The 14,968-nt window shown below is 37.7% G+C and overlaps 1 protein-coding gene across 1 annotated transcript; it reads left to right on the top strand.

The window, feature by feature from the left end:
• Positions 1-1,262: 1,262 nt before the first annotated feature.
• Positions 1,263-12,070, top strand: LOC110042999 (syntaxin-6-like). The gene is made up of 6 exons (XM_020748390.2): positions 1,263-1,463; positions 3,111-3,438; positions 3,902-4,012; positions 7,686-7,792; positions 8,796-8,890; positions 10,462-12,070. Exons 1-6 carry the CDS (start codon positions 1,429-1,431, stop codon positions 10,536-10,538), a joined length of 753 nt encoding a protein of 250 aa, XP_020604049.1. The 5' UTR covers positions 1,263-1,428; the 3' UTR covers positions 10,539-12,070.
• Positions 12,071-14,968: the final 2,898 nt, after the last annotated feature.

Below are 14,968 nucleotides of genomic sequence, written 5' to 3'. Positions count from 1 at the left end.
GGCGCGGATCTAAAGGATAAATAAAACCAATTTTTAATCAATGAGCATTAAAGACGACATCTTCTAAGGCCGGGCTTCTGTGGCCATGCCCCCTCAAAATTGTTTTGGATTTCAATCCCTCAAAAGTCCCCTGGCCTGAGTTTATGAACTGGATCAGTGCCTGTTCCATCCCAGGGTCAGAGCAGTAACTGCCTGCAAACCTAAAAAAAATACACCTGCTGAAATCACATCCTGCAGGTAAGCTTCAATTCAGCTGTTCTCTCCAGTCCGGTCTCATTTCTCCTGGTAAACGAGCCTTATCATCCAGGGGAGTCCAGGGCGAATAAGATCATTCGTGTAACGAACCATTTCTTATTTGTTTGAGAAGTTTCCTTCCATTACTTTTCAATCTAAAAGTTCTTTGATAGGCTTTTTTGTCATTCTCTGTTTGAGGTACTGTACATATTCTGTAAAAAAAAAAAAGAATAAATCATTCCGACAACACAAACACCGAGCCATCATTTGAAAGAACAGTCTAGCTTAGTGGGTTGTCCGGTTGCCACTCCCTCTCCACTAACGGCCAAAATCACTTCTTTCCCCTCGAAGGCAGCGCTCTGTCTCCTTGACAACACGGGAAAGAAGAGTCCCGAATTTGCACGACTAGCAAAACATGGTTATCATGTTGCACTATTCGCTGAACTTGTCAGTGGATGTCCTCCTTAACAAAATACTCCTTAATCAGTGAAAAGTATACAAGGAAGCATTATAGTAAAGTGAAACCTGTATTAAGCGAACCCCATATTAAGCGGACACCCTCTATTAAGTGGGCACCAGATTGATTCCCAAAATTTTCTTCCTAAATTTACTGTTAAATAAACCTGCATTCAGCGGACACCTGTTTAGCAGACGCGAACACCAATATTAAGCCATTTTGTTGCACAAAACCTGCAATAAGCGGACTCTTCAAGGGCTTTTTACTTCTGAAAGCTCAACTCAGACTCCTTCAACATTGTTCAGCGATGTCGTTTTAAAGCTAAGTAGATGACTAAGGAGATTATTCCAGATTGATGCATTGACTGACTGGACATAATGCTATGAGCAGTCTTTGATCTTACACTGTGCTACACTGAGTTACAAAAGGGTTACTAGTAATAATGCTTAATACAGGCATACAAGTTTCACTGTAGTGCAAGGCAGATCTGCAATTTTTTAGCCTAAAAAACCAAATATGGTAATTAACAGGAAGTAAATTCGTAGCTCTAGCAAGACCGGAAATCGACTCAACTTGATCACGTGATAATGGCGGTCGTCGACGCGAAAACTTTCAGCTGAAAACTCAGCGCCATTTGTTAGTATTTTAGCGTTATATCGGCCTACTTCACCGAAGATCTTCTGTTATCTACGCATGTGACGAGCTTTTTGGTAATCTGAAACCATTTTGTGGAGAAAATGTCAGTAGAAGACCCATTTTTCGTCGTCAAAGAGTAAGTTAATGCGTCATCTTGATGTTGTTAAAATTTTCCGGAAGACGTCTTTTCTGAAGTACAGTTTGTGATGGGTCTATGATGTGAAAACCGGTAACGCGTAAAGGAGAAGCGTTTCTTATTTTCAAATTTAAGTAGTCCTTTCGATGTCGTAGCCGATCTATTGTTCGTTTCAGTAAGTTTCGCAACTGATCTCAATGATTTCTTGAGATTTCTTGTGAGATGTGTTTCATGTCTTACTGTAACTGTAGCATTAATGAAAGCTCGCTACATTATCCTTTGCTCATTATTAACGGCGAAAACTCTGACTTCGTTTTCTTATGCGACAGTTGGATGGGTTGATTCAGATCCCGTGATAGTTCAAAAATGCTTTGTAGACATGGATATTTTTCAATGTTGGTAACGAGAATTCGATTGTGAGGAGCTGTCAAGTTCACGTTGGCACTGAAATAATTTAGGGACCGTTGACATGTTCACTTGCTGCTTATGCTAATGTTGTGGCCGTCCTCACTAGAGCATAAGCTTCTTCTATGCTTGTGCTTATGCTTGCATCGTTAGTGAGGACTGGGCTTATGCTTATGCTCATGTCGCAGGTATGAAGCATAACTCACTGATTGGCCGAAGTTCTTTCCCTTATGCTTATGCTTATGTCAACCATGTCCCCAGTGGACATGACAGTGACAGAAGCATGAGCAGAAGAGCGCAAGGTTTTGATATTCTTAAATGCATATGCTTAAAATCTCCGGCCATCCCACTGGTGCAAAGCTTCTTCTATGTTTATGCTTATGCTTGTGCTTGTGTTGTAAGTGAGGACTGGGCTTTACCTCAACTGGAGGTTTTGTTCAGACCTTCCTCTCCCTGCTTCCTTAATACCCAATGGAAATTTGCTGCCCCAAGGAGTCACTGGTCACACTTTACCTTACTGACATGTGTAAAGACCAGCATATTTTATTGCGTTACAATGTAGAGAAAACATTTTTATAGATCAAATGGAGCTTTCTCCTCCTGTCCTGTCGAGACATCTGCATGTCACAATTTTTGTCCTGTTTACATTTATGACTTACCAGTGGGGGATCCAGACCTTGAGCTAAGTTGGGGAAGGAGGGGTTGTTTTGCTTGCCCTGCCGGCTTTGCTTCCTTCTGTGATTTCTTCTTTTTTTTTCACCCAAAATAAGGAGGGACCCAGATCCCCTGGACCCCTCCCCTAGATCTGCCATTGCTTACGACTACTGACAGTGTTCAGAAAAGAGGACCAGAATTGTCTGTACAAGGCTTCAAAATGCTGCCATGAAGACATGATTGAACATCGCACTGTGGTGATGTCTTTATATGTTTCAGTCATGTCTTCATAAACATATTATGTTTCTCCGCAGCTCAAATATATTGTGATCTTCATACAGTATTTTTATTTGTAAGATACTGCCCTGTTTTTAAATGGCCTCACTTGCCTTACCAGTTCCTCTGAATCTCTGCTTACTTCACAACTGTATTATCCATATACATGCAAGCAAAAAGTCATCTGTTTCAATGTGGTACATTAAAATAAACCAGCAGGCCATTTTTAGTGGAGAAATCACTTGGAATCAACAATCTATTGACTCTCATAACTACACGGTGTTTTTAAGACTAACAGCTTTGTTTCATCAGGGAAGTGCAAAAAGCGGTCAACAATGTACAGACCCTTTATAAAAGATGGCAAGACTTGTTGGATAATCCTCGTACTGTTGGAAAAGATGAATATAATTGGACAACAAATGAACTACGCAATAATGTAAGGAGTATTGAATGGGATTTGGAAGACCTGGATGAAACAGTGGGCATTGTTGAAGCAAATCCCAGGAAGTTCAACATTGATATCGCTGAGGTTAATCAAAGAAAACAATTCATAAAACAGACTAGAGATGGTGTGAATGTCATTAAAGAACATATGAATAGTCCTGCAGCTAAAGCAAAAGTAGAGAATTCATCAAGAGAGGTGAGTGAGTCCCATGAGTCATCAGTATCTATCAGTGTTAAAAATTATTTTCAGTGCTGACTTCTTGGTGGCTAATCAGGCCAACTGTCCTCAATTTTCAGTTGTCAAGGACACAAAAAGTTGCCCTCAAGATCAGGGAATCTGACTCAGAAAAAATATCCTATTTGTGGGAACAAATCTCCTTTAGCTTTTAGTGGAGTTTTAACTGAAGTGGAATAATACAGTCAGATAGGCAAATTATGCCCCCAGAAGGTGATTAGTCATTCACATCACTAGATGTTTTTTTTTTACAAAAAGAGTGTTTCCAGTTTATCGTGTTAAATTCAGTACACTCCGAAACTGTAGTTGAAGCTATGGAACATTTGACTGGGGTACTCAAAATGACAGAACCGAGGGATAAGTGGATGGAAGATGTGCTCTTTCTAGCTTGCCTGGTGATATTTTTTTAAAACACTTTTTGCAGGCATTGTTAGGAAGAAGAAATGATAAACCTAAAGACAGATACTCTAGGTTGGATCAAGAGATTGAGAAATCAAATCAGTCTTTTATTATGGACCAACAGCAACAACAAGAGGTAACAGAAACTTTGTAATGTATTTAAGTTAGCAACTACATTTTATATAAAAGGTCATGTTTACAGTACATACACATACACAGAGTCAGGAGACCTCTCTGAGGTATTTGGAAGAGTGATTAGTCTGAAAATGGTGCATGTTCTGTCTTTCTTAAACTTCTTATGTAGCGATTGTTCTCAGCATATTACAATGTGTGCTTGACTGATGATGACAATAGTGGATTTTGCTGTAGGTGGGATGGCTGCCTGGTGCAGCATGTGTGAGACAGCAGTAAGAGAGACTCGTAGCAACTCCCCCTAAAGGGCAAATTTGTGACAAATGCTTACACTATAGCTGGTGATTCACAACAGAATACCATTCAGAGCTCCTGTTAGTATTAAGAGTCCCTGTCCATAAAAATGGAAAATAACTCGGGAAGGCTCGAAAATTCGATTTCGCTCATATTTTCATGGTAGATAGGCTAGGGCATGACAAAAACTATTGGATAGTTTTTTTGGCAAAATATCCTTTTATTTCAAAGAAATATGCAAATTACCAAATTCCGTTAAAATCATCATTTGACGCACCATTTTATCAAGCAAGTTTCATAGCCTAGCATGCAAAACCGCATCATTCTTCCGTCTTTAAAACACCCAAATATTTTTGTGCAATGTTTAAATGTGTACTGGGTTGATTTTTGGGAATGTTGCATTGTCTTTTTGGGTGCAAAATAATTAAATTTCGAAGACATGTATTTCATTCACTTAAAAGTACTTCGTGAATATAATTGATTTTCACCATGTGCAAAACCTTGAAATGGATGAAGCTTCTGGTTGTTGAATCACAGAAGGATGGTCTACAGATTCCTGGAAAAATTTCTTTGGGCAAATGATTGTGAGCGACACGAGGGCTTTTCAAACTATGTCAAAAATGCAAATATTTGATCATCCGTCGTCAAATTTCAATTTACGGGTTAGACATATATTTTAGCATGCGCCACATGACTTGACCTATAATAAGTTGAAATAGACACACAGCTGATAATTTCGAAATGTTCTAACCTCATTTGCTGTTGAAAGGCAGGTCCAAAGCTGATTTGACGTGTTTCTCTCACCATTCGTCGCTCATAAAGGAGAAGTTTGCTTTAGTTTACATAACGTCCGATGTACATTGCCAACTGTCAACTTATTTAATGGTCAAATACCATGAATCTGTTACCCTCTTTCGACACATATGATCACCACTGCATCTAAGTCAAAAATGGCTAAGTCATTTGTAGATAGTTGCTTGCTTTGCACTACACCAAAATTTTACGTTTCATCATCATGGTTTGATGGCTTGAATGCTTGCTTGCAGTGGTTCCTTGTTCATCACGCAATGCCGTCATCCCATTTTAGGGGGTAGAGGTAGGACAATTTCTATCCTAGTACGTAAGGCTCCGTAAGGCTTGGAACCACTGGGAGCACACAATTGGGTCGAGTAGGAAGAGATTAAATTAAGAAATGAAAAGAATGAATAGTTTACCATTGTCCCTGTTGTTATCTTTTACCACCGCTACCTACATGCCCTACGTAATACTGTAACACTAAACTCATACGTATGTCTCTTCGCGCTGTGCAATTATTTTTGGTTTACATGTAATACAGTGGGCTTCCCTTGGGGAAATGGGTGGTGACCGCTTAATGGGGCTAGAGGTTGGTGTACCTTGAATATTTAATTTTTCACTATCGGGTTATAAATTTCTTGGTGAACATGGAGTCAATTCAAGACAATCAAGATAGACGTGTGCTTGAATTATCACTCATCATGCACCTTCAATTTCAGACTCTTATCTGCCGTCGCCCTTTCCAAAACAAAGTTTTTAAATCTTGGGTGGCTGCTTAATAGTGATAAAGACAACAATTAAACCCTTATTGGAAGGACCAAATGGTGGCCGTGGAGGTAACCGATCAATAAGTGTTTCATTTACAATATTTTACTGACAATAATTTTGGACTGTATTGACAACAGTCCTCTATTTTCTGTTACAAACATACCAATGCCTCACCACTAAGCAAACAAAATACGCCAGATAAAATGGCATGGCCAGGGCTATTTACTCACATAATTATGTACTAATTAAATTTAGTCTGTTCTTCTCACGAATTAGACACGCTGTGATTTAATATTTTTATTTCAGCTAGTTCTTGCTCCATTGATCTATTATTTGTTTATGGTGATTTTTTTAAAAATTCTAGTGAGTACAGGCACTAGCTTTATCAGCTGTTGTCTGAAACATCAGAACATACAACAAACGTGATTTGGACTGAGGCCACGTACACTATAGAATACGATTATATAAATATACGCATATTATATATATGAACAAACAGATGAACAATGACTAAACTTTTTCACTTATCCTGAGAGTGCTCTATACAAATTAGATCAAAATGGGCAGTATATGCCGTGACAGCATTGTGTGACGAACAAATAACGGCGATAAGATTGTGCTGCGCCGACACGCTTATCAGCAATGGTCAGCAATCGATCAAACGTAATATTTTGGCGCAGTGCAGAGCAAGCAACCATCTACAAATGACTCTGCCGTTTTTGACTTAGATGCAGTGATGTTCATATGCGCAGAAAGATGGTCACAGATTCATGGTATTCGACCAATAATAGGTTGACAGTAGGCGATGTACATCGGACGTTAACCTTGTGTAAACAAAAGCAAACTTCTGCTTTATGTGTGACGAATGGTGAGAGATCGACTAGAAACATGACCTGCCTTTCAACAGCAAATGAGGTTAGAACTTATTATAGGTCAAGTCATGTGGCGCATGCTAAAATATACGTCTAACCCGTAAATTGAAATTTGATGACGGATGATCAAATATTTGCATTTTTGACGTACTTTGAAAAGCCCTTGCATCACTCACAATCATTTGCCCATAGAAATTTTTTACAGGAATCTGTAGACCATCCTGCGATTCAACAACCAGAAGCTTAATCCATTTCAAGGTTTGGTACATGGTGAAAATCAATTATATTCACGAAGTGCTTTTAAGTGAATGAAATACATGTCTTCGAAATTTAATTATTTTGCACCCAAAAAGACAACGCAACATTCCCAAAAATCAACCCAGTACACATTTAAACATTGCACAAAAATATTTAAGTGTTTTAAAGACGGAAGAATGATGTGGTCTTGCATGCGAGGCTATCAAACTTGCTTGATAAAATGGTGCGTCAAATGATGATTTTAACGGAATTTGGTAATTTGCATATTTCTTTGAAATAAAAGGATATTTTGCCAAAAAAACTATCCAATAGTTTTTGTAATGCCCTAGCCTATCTACCATAAGAATATGAGCGAAATCGAATTTTCGACCCTTGCCGCGAAATTAAGAGTTTGTCTGATTTTTACAGGCGGCACTCTTAACTCCTATTGAAAGTACGAACTACATTCATGGGTTTACAATATACTAAATCAAGTTTCCTGAACCTTTTTATGAAATATTCCCATGTAATGTTATTGTAAAATAATTTTTTTATTGATAACTATTTATAGTTGTGGGGATTTTCTTTCATTGAAATAAACAAACGAATAAATAAATAAGCAAAGAAAATGTAGTATGCTTAAAAATGACTGTTAAATCCCTATTATTAACAAAGAATTTACAGTCCTTTCTGTCTGTTATTTGTCTTAAGTTAATGATACAAGCTCAAGATGATCAGCTAGATATGGTTGGACATAGTGTTGGAGTTTTAAAAACCATGGGAAAGAAAATTGGGGATGAAATTGAAGAACAAAATGTGTAAGTATTGTACATGTTAATGTAAATGCTTTTCATGGTCTTAAGCCCTGGCCAAACGGACTTGCGAGTAGCCACAAGTTGAACTTGCATAGAGACTTGCATTGGGTGGCCAAACGGACTTTCAAGTTTCCTCACTAGTACACACAAGTCGCAAGAAAACCATTTCAAGGCAGACATATCCTGTATTTCATTGGCTAATAATAGGTTGATGGATGTCACACAACTTGATTTGACTTAGGTTGGGTGGCCAAATGGTGAAAAACTTGCATTGACTTGCGTGCAAATTTGATCTTGACCAAAGCGAGCTTAAGTCATTGCAAGTCAATACAAGTGCACACGAGGCCTGGCCAAACAGAGTCGTAAGAGACCCAAGTTTTCAACTTACGTCTACTTGTGAGTACATTTGGCCAGGGCTTCAGAAACAAGAGTTTATTGTCAGTTGTAATTTTATTCGTGTAAGAAGGTTTCCAGCCAAAATGTTCCCACATACAGATTTTTTTGAAATTTTTTTTCCAATTGTCCATGGCACTTTACATTAAAGATTTTTAAAAAGCTAAAAGAAAGGGGGGGTGGGGGGGGGGGAATGTGAAAAATAGGAATAAACTTATTTAAAATTCTAAATACATGTGCTACTAGATATTTCCTCTGGACTAAACTTAAGGGATAGTTTAAGGTTTAGCTGTTAATGAACTCAAAGTCAATAAAGGTAAATTAACTACCAAAGTGAGTTAGTGTACCTAAGGTTTTGAGATCAAGCCCTTCATCAGAGCAAAAAAACATTTGCTGATGAATGGCCAACTTTGAAATGTCAGCTTGGCTAACTCAGTGCAGCAGTAATTTACTCTGTTAAGTGGATAAAGTGGTAAGTGTTCCACTTGCCGGCTGATGCAGCCCAACAATTTCTTTAGAAACTAATACTTTGTGTAAAGTTAACATACCCTTACCATGTTTAATTCCATACTTGCTAAATGTGATTATGCTATTTTTGCTTTTTTGCTTTCAGAATGTTAGACAACTTTGGTCATGAACTAGAAATGACTGACTCTAAGTTACAACAAACTGTTCTCAAAGTAGAAAAAGTTCTTAGATTGTCTGATGGTAAGTCATAGGTATTTCTTGATTTTGGAAAGTGGGTGAAATGGGTGATTCTGGAAAATATGATCCATACCATTCCACTGGCAGAATGAACATTTTAACCCCCGTTGCCTTTGGAAATTCCAAAATGCTTTACCCCCCTTGCCTTCCAAATTCCAAAATTGTTAATCCTTCCTTCCAAACATCTGTTTTTACTTCAACCATCTGGAATCCTAGTTTGACTCCTACAACTTCCAGTGAAAGAGATTTTACACTTTTACATCTTTCCCAAAGTTTACTAACTGTCTACAGGGCTTGAAATTTCGACCAATACATTTGCATGGATTCATGACTAAATGTTCAGTGACTAAAATGTCCTCCTCCTCAGTTGCAATTTTGCAACCAGTTTTGGACTAAACTAGTGAAGGAATAAAAATTTCAATTGTTTTATGTGTTAATTACTATGGAAAATAGAATATGTGTGGGCAAATCCTACCTAATTTACCTTCAATATTATGCACGATATTCACTTGTATAGATGCCTTTAGAGCAGTTTCTTTATGACTATGTATTGCTGGCGCATAGTAAACAAACATGGCAGGTCGGCATTCTTCGCAAACAATTTTCTGACAAGAAATTATCAACCTTAAGGCCTCTGGAACCCAATGTACAACCCAGATTTTATCGGTTTTCTTCTGTAAATGAACGTGAACACATTCGTGATCAATCAATGCTGTGTCTTGTACATATATCTTGCTTTCCACAGTAGTCAGCAGTGTGTCAGTTTGTTTGTACTTCAACACTCTTGTCTGTCCCCTCCAGAGACCCCCTTGCCCTCGGAATTCCAATTGCTAGTACTCCCCATACCTCTGGATTTCCAGTTCAAAGAATCCCCCTTGCCCTAAGAATTCCAAAAAGGCACCTGTGGTGTAGGTATGGATATTTTGTGGAATCAACCAATGCTATAGATGTAACAGGCTACATCATTGTCTTTTGTAACAGTAAATAAAAGCTCAGAGCATTACACCTAGCCCTCAAGCAACAAGGGGCCAGTATAGGTTCACAGTTGGAGCCAGTAGTAGCATTTAATCAGGACTCACTAGAGGTTCACAATCAACATGAGTCAATAAGGATTCTCTGGAGATTTACCATTTATGGGCCACTCGGGGAACACCATAGAATGCTCAAGGAAAATAGAAGCTGTGAAGATTAATAACTCATCCAAACTTGACCCGCCTAGATTAGCTCAGCTATCTGCGGGCATGTTATAATTGTAATTTTAATTTGATAACAAATAAAATGTATGTATGTATGTATGTGTGTGTGTGTGTGTGTGTGTGTGTGTGTGTGTGTGTGTGTGTGTGTGTGTGTGTGTGTATGTAGATGGCAACACAGCTAAAATTTTAATTATGTTTTTGGAGAGCATCTGAGGGTGGGCAGGAACTAGAGGGAAGCCAAAAAAATAGGAGATATCTGCACTGAGGCTAACAAATTTCTGACTGTCCCCAGTACCAATCACAAATTAACAATGTAAGAGTGTTGGTTTATTAACATAGCAATGTTACTGAGAGGGTTTTTCTTTTGTTTGATTGCAGATAAGAGGCAAACCTGTGTTCTGGTGGCATTAATAGTGATCATGATAGTTGTAATCATTTTATTTGTTGCTTTATAAGGAGATCAGTTTACTAGTGACAATAATATTACTATCCATTCCATGTTGGGAGAGAAAGGGTAGGGATCAAAGGGAGAAATCCTGAGTTTATTATTTATATTGAAAATCTGTTATTGAGAAGAATTTTGTGTATAACAAAGGTTTTTGTATTATATCTTCGCTTGCTGATTCCTCTGTTAAACAAGCCTTTCCCTTACCTTAAAGACTCAAATTCTTCAAAAAAGGGCAACTGTTAGGGTCGATTTACATTGTGATTGTGTATAATTTTATCGCATTGTACTTCATGGCTGATCTTGCTACTCGTGTCATGTGAAAATTGCATACAATTTTGATCTCAACTGTGTCAGTGGCTTGGCTGTTGTTAGATTTTTTATAATTTAAAGAACCGCAGGGAGTGATTGAACTGGTATTTTTCCCAGTGGGAATCAATATAATATATGTAGGTCAAGTGTAGTGAATGAAATGGTGTTCATTCCTTACTTTTCTAATTTCTTTCAAATTGTATTTCTCGAAAGTTCATATACTGGCAATTCTTTTGGCCTACTCTTTCAGAATATTTAGAGAGGAGGCTGCAAACAGTCACCTTACACTGAAATAAGTGTTCATGTAACATGGGTTTCTAAAAGCTAAGGACATTACATGTTTGGGTAGCCTGTACCAGACGTACAGTTAGTTGGGAGCTGTGCAAAAAATGGCAATACCCCTCACGTATTCTTTTTTTTTTCTCTCCCCAACTAACCTAACTATGCCTGGAACAGGCTGACATCCATGTATTGGTCACAGATTCCGGAAAATAGGGGTAGTCCACCCTTGGGAAGCCTGGCTGTAATTTTTGTAAGGGTAGGAAACACTCTCCACATAATAGATTGTAGTGCTAGCATAGATAGTAGTGCTCGCAGAACAAACCAAGCTATCACCAGACCTGGATACTGATTTAAGTGTTGAACAGTGTTATCCACCTTACAATCCAGAATAACTAGAAAATAGGTATGTGTAACATTGATGTACACTGTGCCGTTGCCATCAGATAAAGTTTTTTATTTTTTTTTTGTTTGTTTATAATTCTTTCTGGCTTCATTTGGCCGTTTGCTCCTCTTACATATCCGCTCGCGATGTTTTTTTTGGTTGAGCCAAGCAACCACATGTGCATGTCAAGATGAATGAATAACTTTGTCACTTGGTAACGGCACGGTGCGTGTTATTGTACAGAGGCCACATCAAGCAAATTCTTGTTATTTTTTCAACAATCAGCCAGTTGCCTTCAGACTAAAGGAAATGTCAAATTATAATTTATCAACACAGAAGAACTCCAAAAGAGGTGATAGTTATCTCGAAAGGAAATAAAAAAAAGAAAGATTACTACTGACAGAGATAAGTGCGGATCATGTGCCGACTTGGCAATAGTTAGCAAGAGTTTGTTCCATGAAGCAGCTCTTTTACGAAGATTGGTTAGGTATCTTAAGGAATGAGGAGACTGTTTAAATGTATATTACTTCATTTGTTGGTATTAAAACTATTATTCTTTTGCGTAATTCTTTTGTCAATTCAGTCCTCTTACGTCGTCTTTGTCCGGCCAGCCTAGTTCCCAGGTTCCTTGGAACGATGTTGTGATCTGGCTGAAATTCGCCTGTATTCGTTTTAGCATTTTATTTTCCCAGATTTTTTTGTTTTGATAAGAGTGGTCGAGATACATAGTCACAACCTGCTTTCGATTGTTGGAAAATGGACATAGTTGAAAAGGAAAAGAAAAGAAAAGAAAAAAGAAAAGAAAGGAATTGGTATGTCAGCGTTGACTTTAAAGTTTTTTTCTTATTTTTTTCACACTTAACCATTTGTTTCGAAACAATCTGAAAACGTGCGAAGTCTGCGCGGCCCGTCATGCCGGCGCACATTTCGGTTTCAGTAGCAACAGAACGCATTGTGCCTATTGCACCACTGCACCATTAGCTTTGAGAATAAATCGTTTTGACAAGGAATACATGAAATATCCTGTAACCTCCTACTCACACGCAGCAAACCCGTTTGAGAGAGAGGACACAACTGCGTTTTGCCGCATGTTAGGACAAAGCGTTTAAAAAGATTATGTAATAATATAATCCTCTTCATTTTAAGGCATTTCCTTGTTTCTAATTAGGTTTTATCGCATTGTATCTATTCATACCGTTCTTGAGTATTGCGCCTTTGTTATTCAGTAAATTCAAACGGATGTTTTTGAGTTCTATTTTTGATCGAGGCCATCATTATTATCCTAAACGTTCGGACCTGTCGACAAAGAAATAAGTTGCATGTACTGGCGTTTTATCCTGTTGTTTCACGCCACATGAAAAACAGCAGATGAAGGATATAGATGTTTTCACAGGCTTACAACACAGTAACGTTTTCAGGGAGGCGGTTACGTAATTCTCTGCAGATTACTGAGATCCTTTTTACTAAAGCTGCTGTACATGTGCACCCGCTTTTGGAGCTGAGTGCGAATTATTATTATTATTATTATTATTATTATTATTATTATTATTATTATTATTATTATAGATCCACGGTTTGAAATTAAAGAGCACGCGTGTGGTGGATTTTGCGTAACCAACGCAATTACCGCCCCTTCTCAGATGTAAATCGCTTTATATTCTATGTAAAGCGATATTATATTTTATATATGTAAACTCTATATTCTTAAAGTGCCTATGAAGTAAAAAATAATTGATGCTGATTTGAAAGGCTTTTCAAAGTAAAGAAGAATGGCGTTTTACTTTTTGGAATATCTTTTTTCGTTTTAGAGATATTTACGTTTCTGTATTATATGTGATGACGTCATAGGTGGTTCCACTAAAACAGTTCAACACTCAATCAAGAATATCTCTAGAAATATTAAAGCAGTGTCCTTTAAACTTGGCACCAGAAATGTAAATCAAAAAAGAAACAAAACGACACCCGTCGCGCCGTCGCCATGACAACAGTTATGCCACTGGTCCTGTTTTAATTAAAACTAACATTACCAGATTTTATCTTAAACAAGGATCATCCACTCCCAACAATCTAATGGGGAGAGTTTAGACAATGTGGGAATCAGGTGTGTTCCGAGCAAGACCCTCTGTCCCTTTTCGAAGGGTTGCAAATTGGCATATTTGGTTTTTCACAGAAAGAGACTGGAGCCAAAAGTGCTGCCATGGCAACAACACAGAAGGTGTCATTCTGTTTCTTTTGTGATGTACATTTTTTGGTGCCAAGTTTGAAGAACACTGCTCCAATATTTCTAGAGATATTCTTGATTCAGTGTTTTGCCGTTTAAGTGGAACCACCTATGACGTCATCACTTTCTCATTTGCATAATCCAAAAACGGAAATATCGCTAGAATGAAAAAAGGATATTCCAAAAAGGGAAACGCCATTCTTCTTCACTTTGAAAAGCCTTTCAAATAAGCAGCAATTATTTTTTACTTCATAGGCACTTTAACAAAATACAGCATGGTGTTGCTATGGTTTCTAAGAAAATAGTCTCTGGACGCACTACCGTTCCGATCATGCGTCCACCAGCAGTTTGTCCAGACCTCAAGCGTCCATTGTTTTCTTTTATAGTTACCGATAAAGTCGAACTACTCTCTCATTTTGACTGGTGCTTACTTATGATCTATTGGAAGACAGACGAGTAGATGACGTCGTTAATATATATATGTTTTTTGTTTATTGTGTAAAACAAAGAGATTCCATGTTGCCGTGTGTCTGAGAAGACATCAAAATGTGGTAAGGACAACAGTAACAAACTCGCCCTTAACGCTAACGGTATTGTTCTTATCACATTTTGACGTCATCTGATCTATTAAACAGTTAGATTATGAGCTCGAGATTTCTATCACGCTTAGAAATCGACAGCGAATAATCTAATTGTTTTAGTATAAATCTACTAGCGTTCTATCACGAATGCTGCTCTCTGATTGGCTACGCTACTATCCATTCTGTGATACATATTGAGTAGCGTAGCAGTGTACGCTTGTTAACAAAATGACGGCCGCCTCTTGGCGTTTTCGAAGTCTCTGTGAAGGGTATTTAGATAAAATTTTGAACGACTAAGTAGATTCTAAGTAGATTTATACTAAAACAATTTGATTATTCGCTCTCGATTTCTATGCGTGATAGTTGCACTTTAATTTCGGTTTAAAAATTCAGAAATTACAGACAAAACTGGATTTATGGAAAGCAAGAAATTCAGTTTGACCCTGTTTGGAAAAGTTGTGATCATTAAATCGCTCGGGCTATCACAAATAGTCTATGCAGCGTCTAATGTCAATGTCCCAAATGAAATCAGATATGCCATCAAAAATAAGTTATTCAGTTTCCTTTGGAACAACAAAAAAGACAAAATTAAGAGAGAAAGTATTTATCAAGACTATGATAAAGGCGGAATTCGTATGACTGATGTCGATATAATGATAAAG

This window comes from Orbicella faveolata, unplaced genomic scaffold, assembly GCF_042242905.1.
Source record: "Orbicella faveolata isolate gen_17 unplaced genomic scaffold, um_ofav_v1 contig_36, whole genome shotgun sequence".
NCBI lineage: Eukaryota > Metazoa > Cnidaria > Anthozoa > Scleractinia > Merulinidae > Orbicella > Orbicella faveolata.
This window is presented reverse-complemented; position numbering and strand designations above follow the sequence as displayed.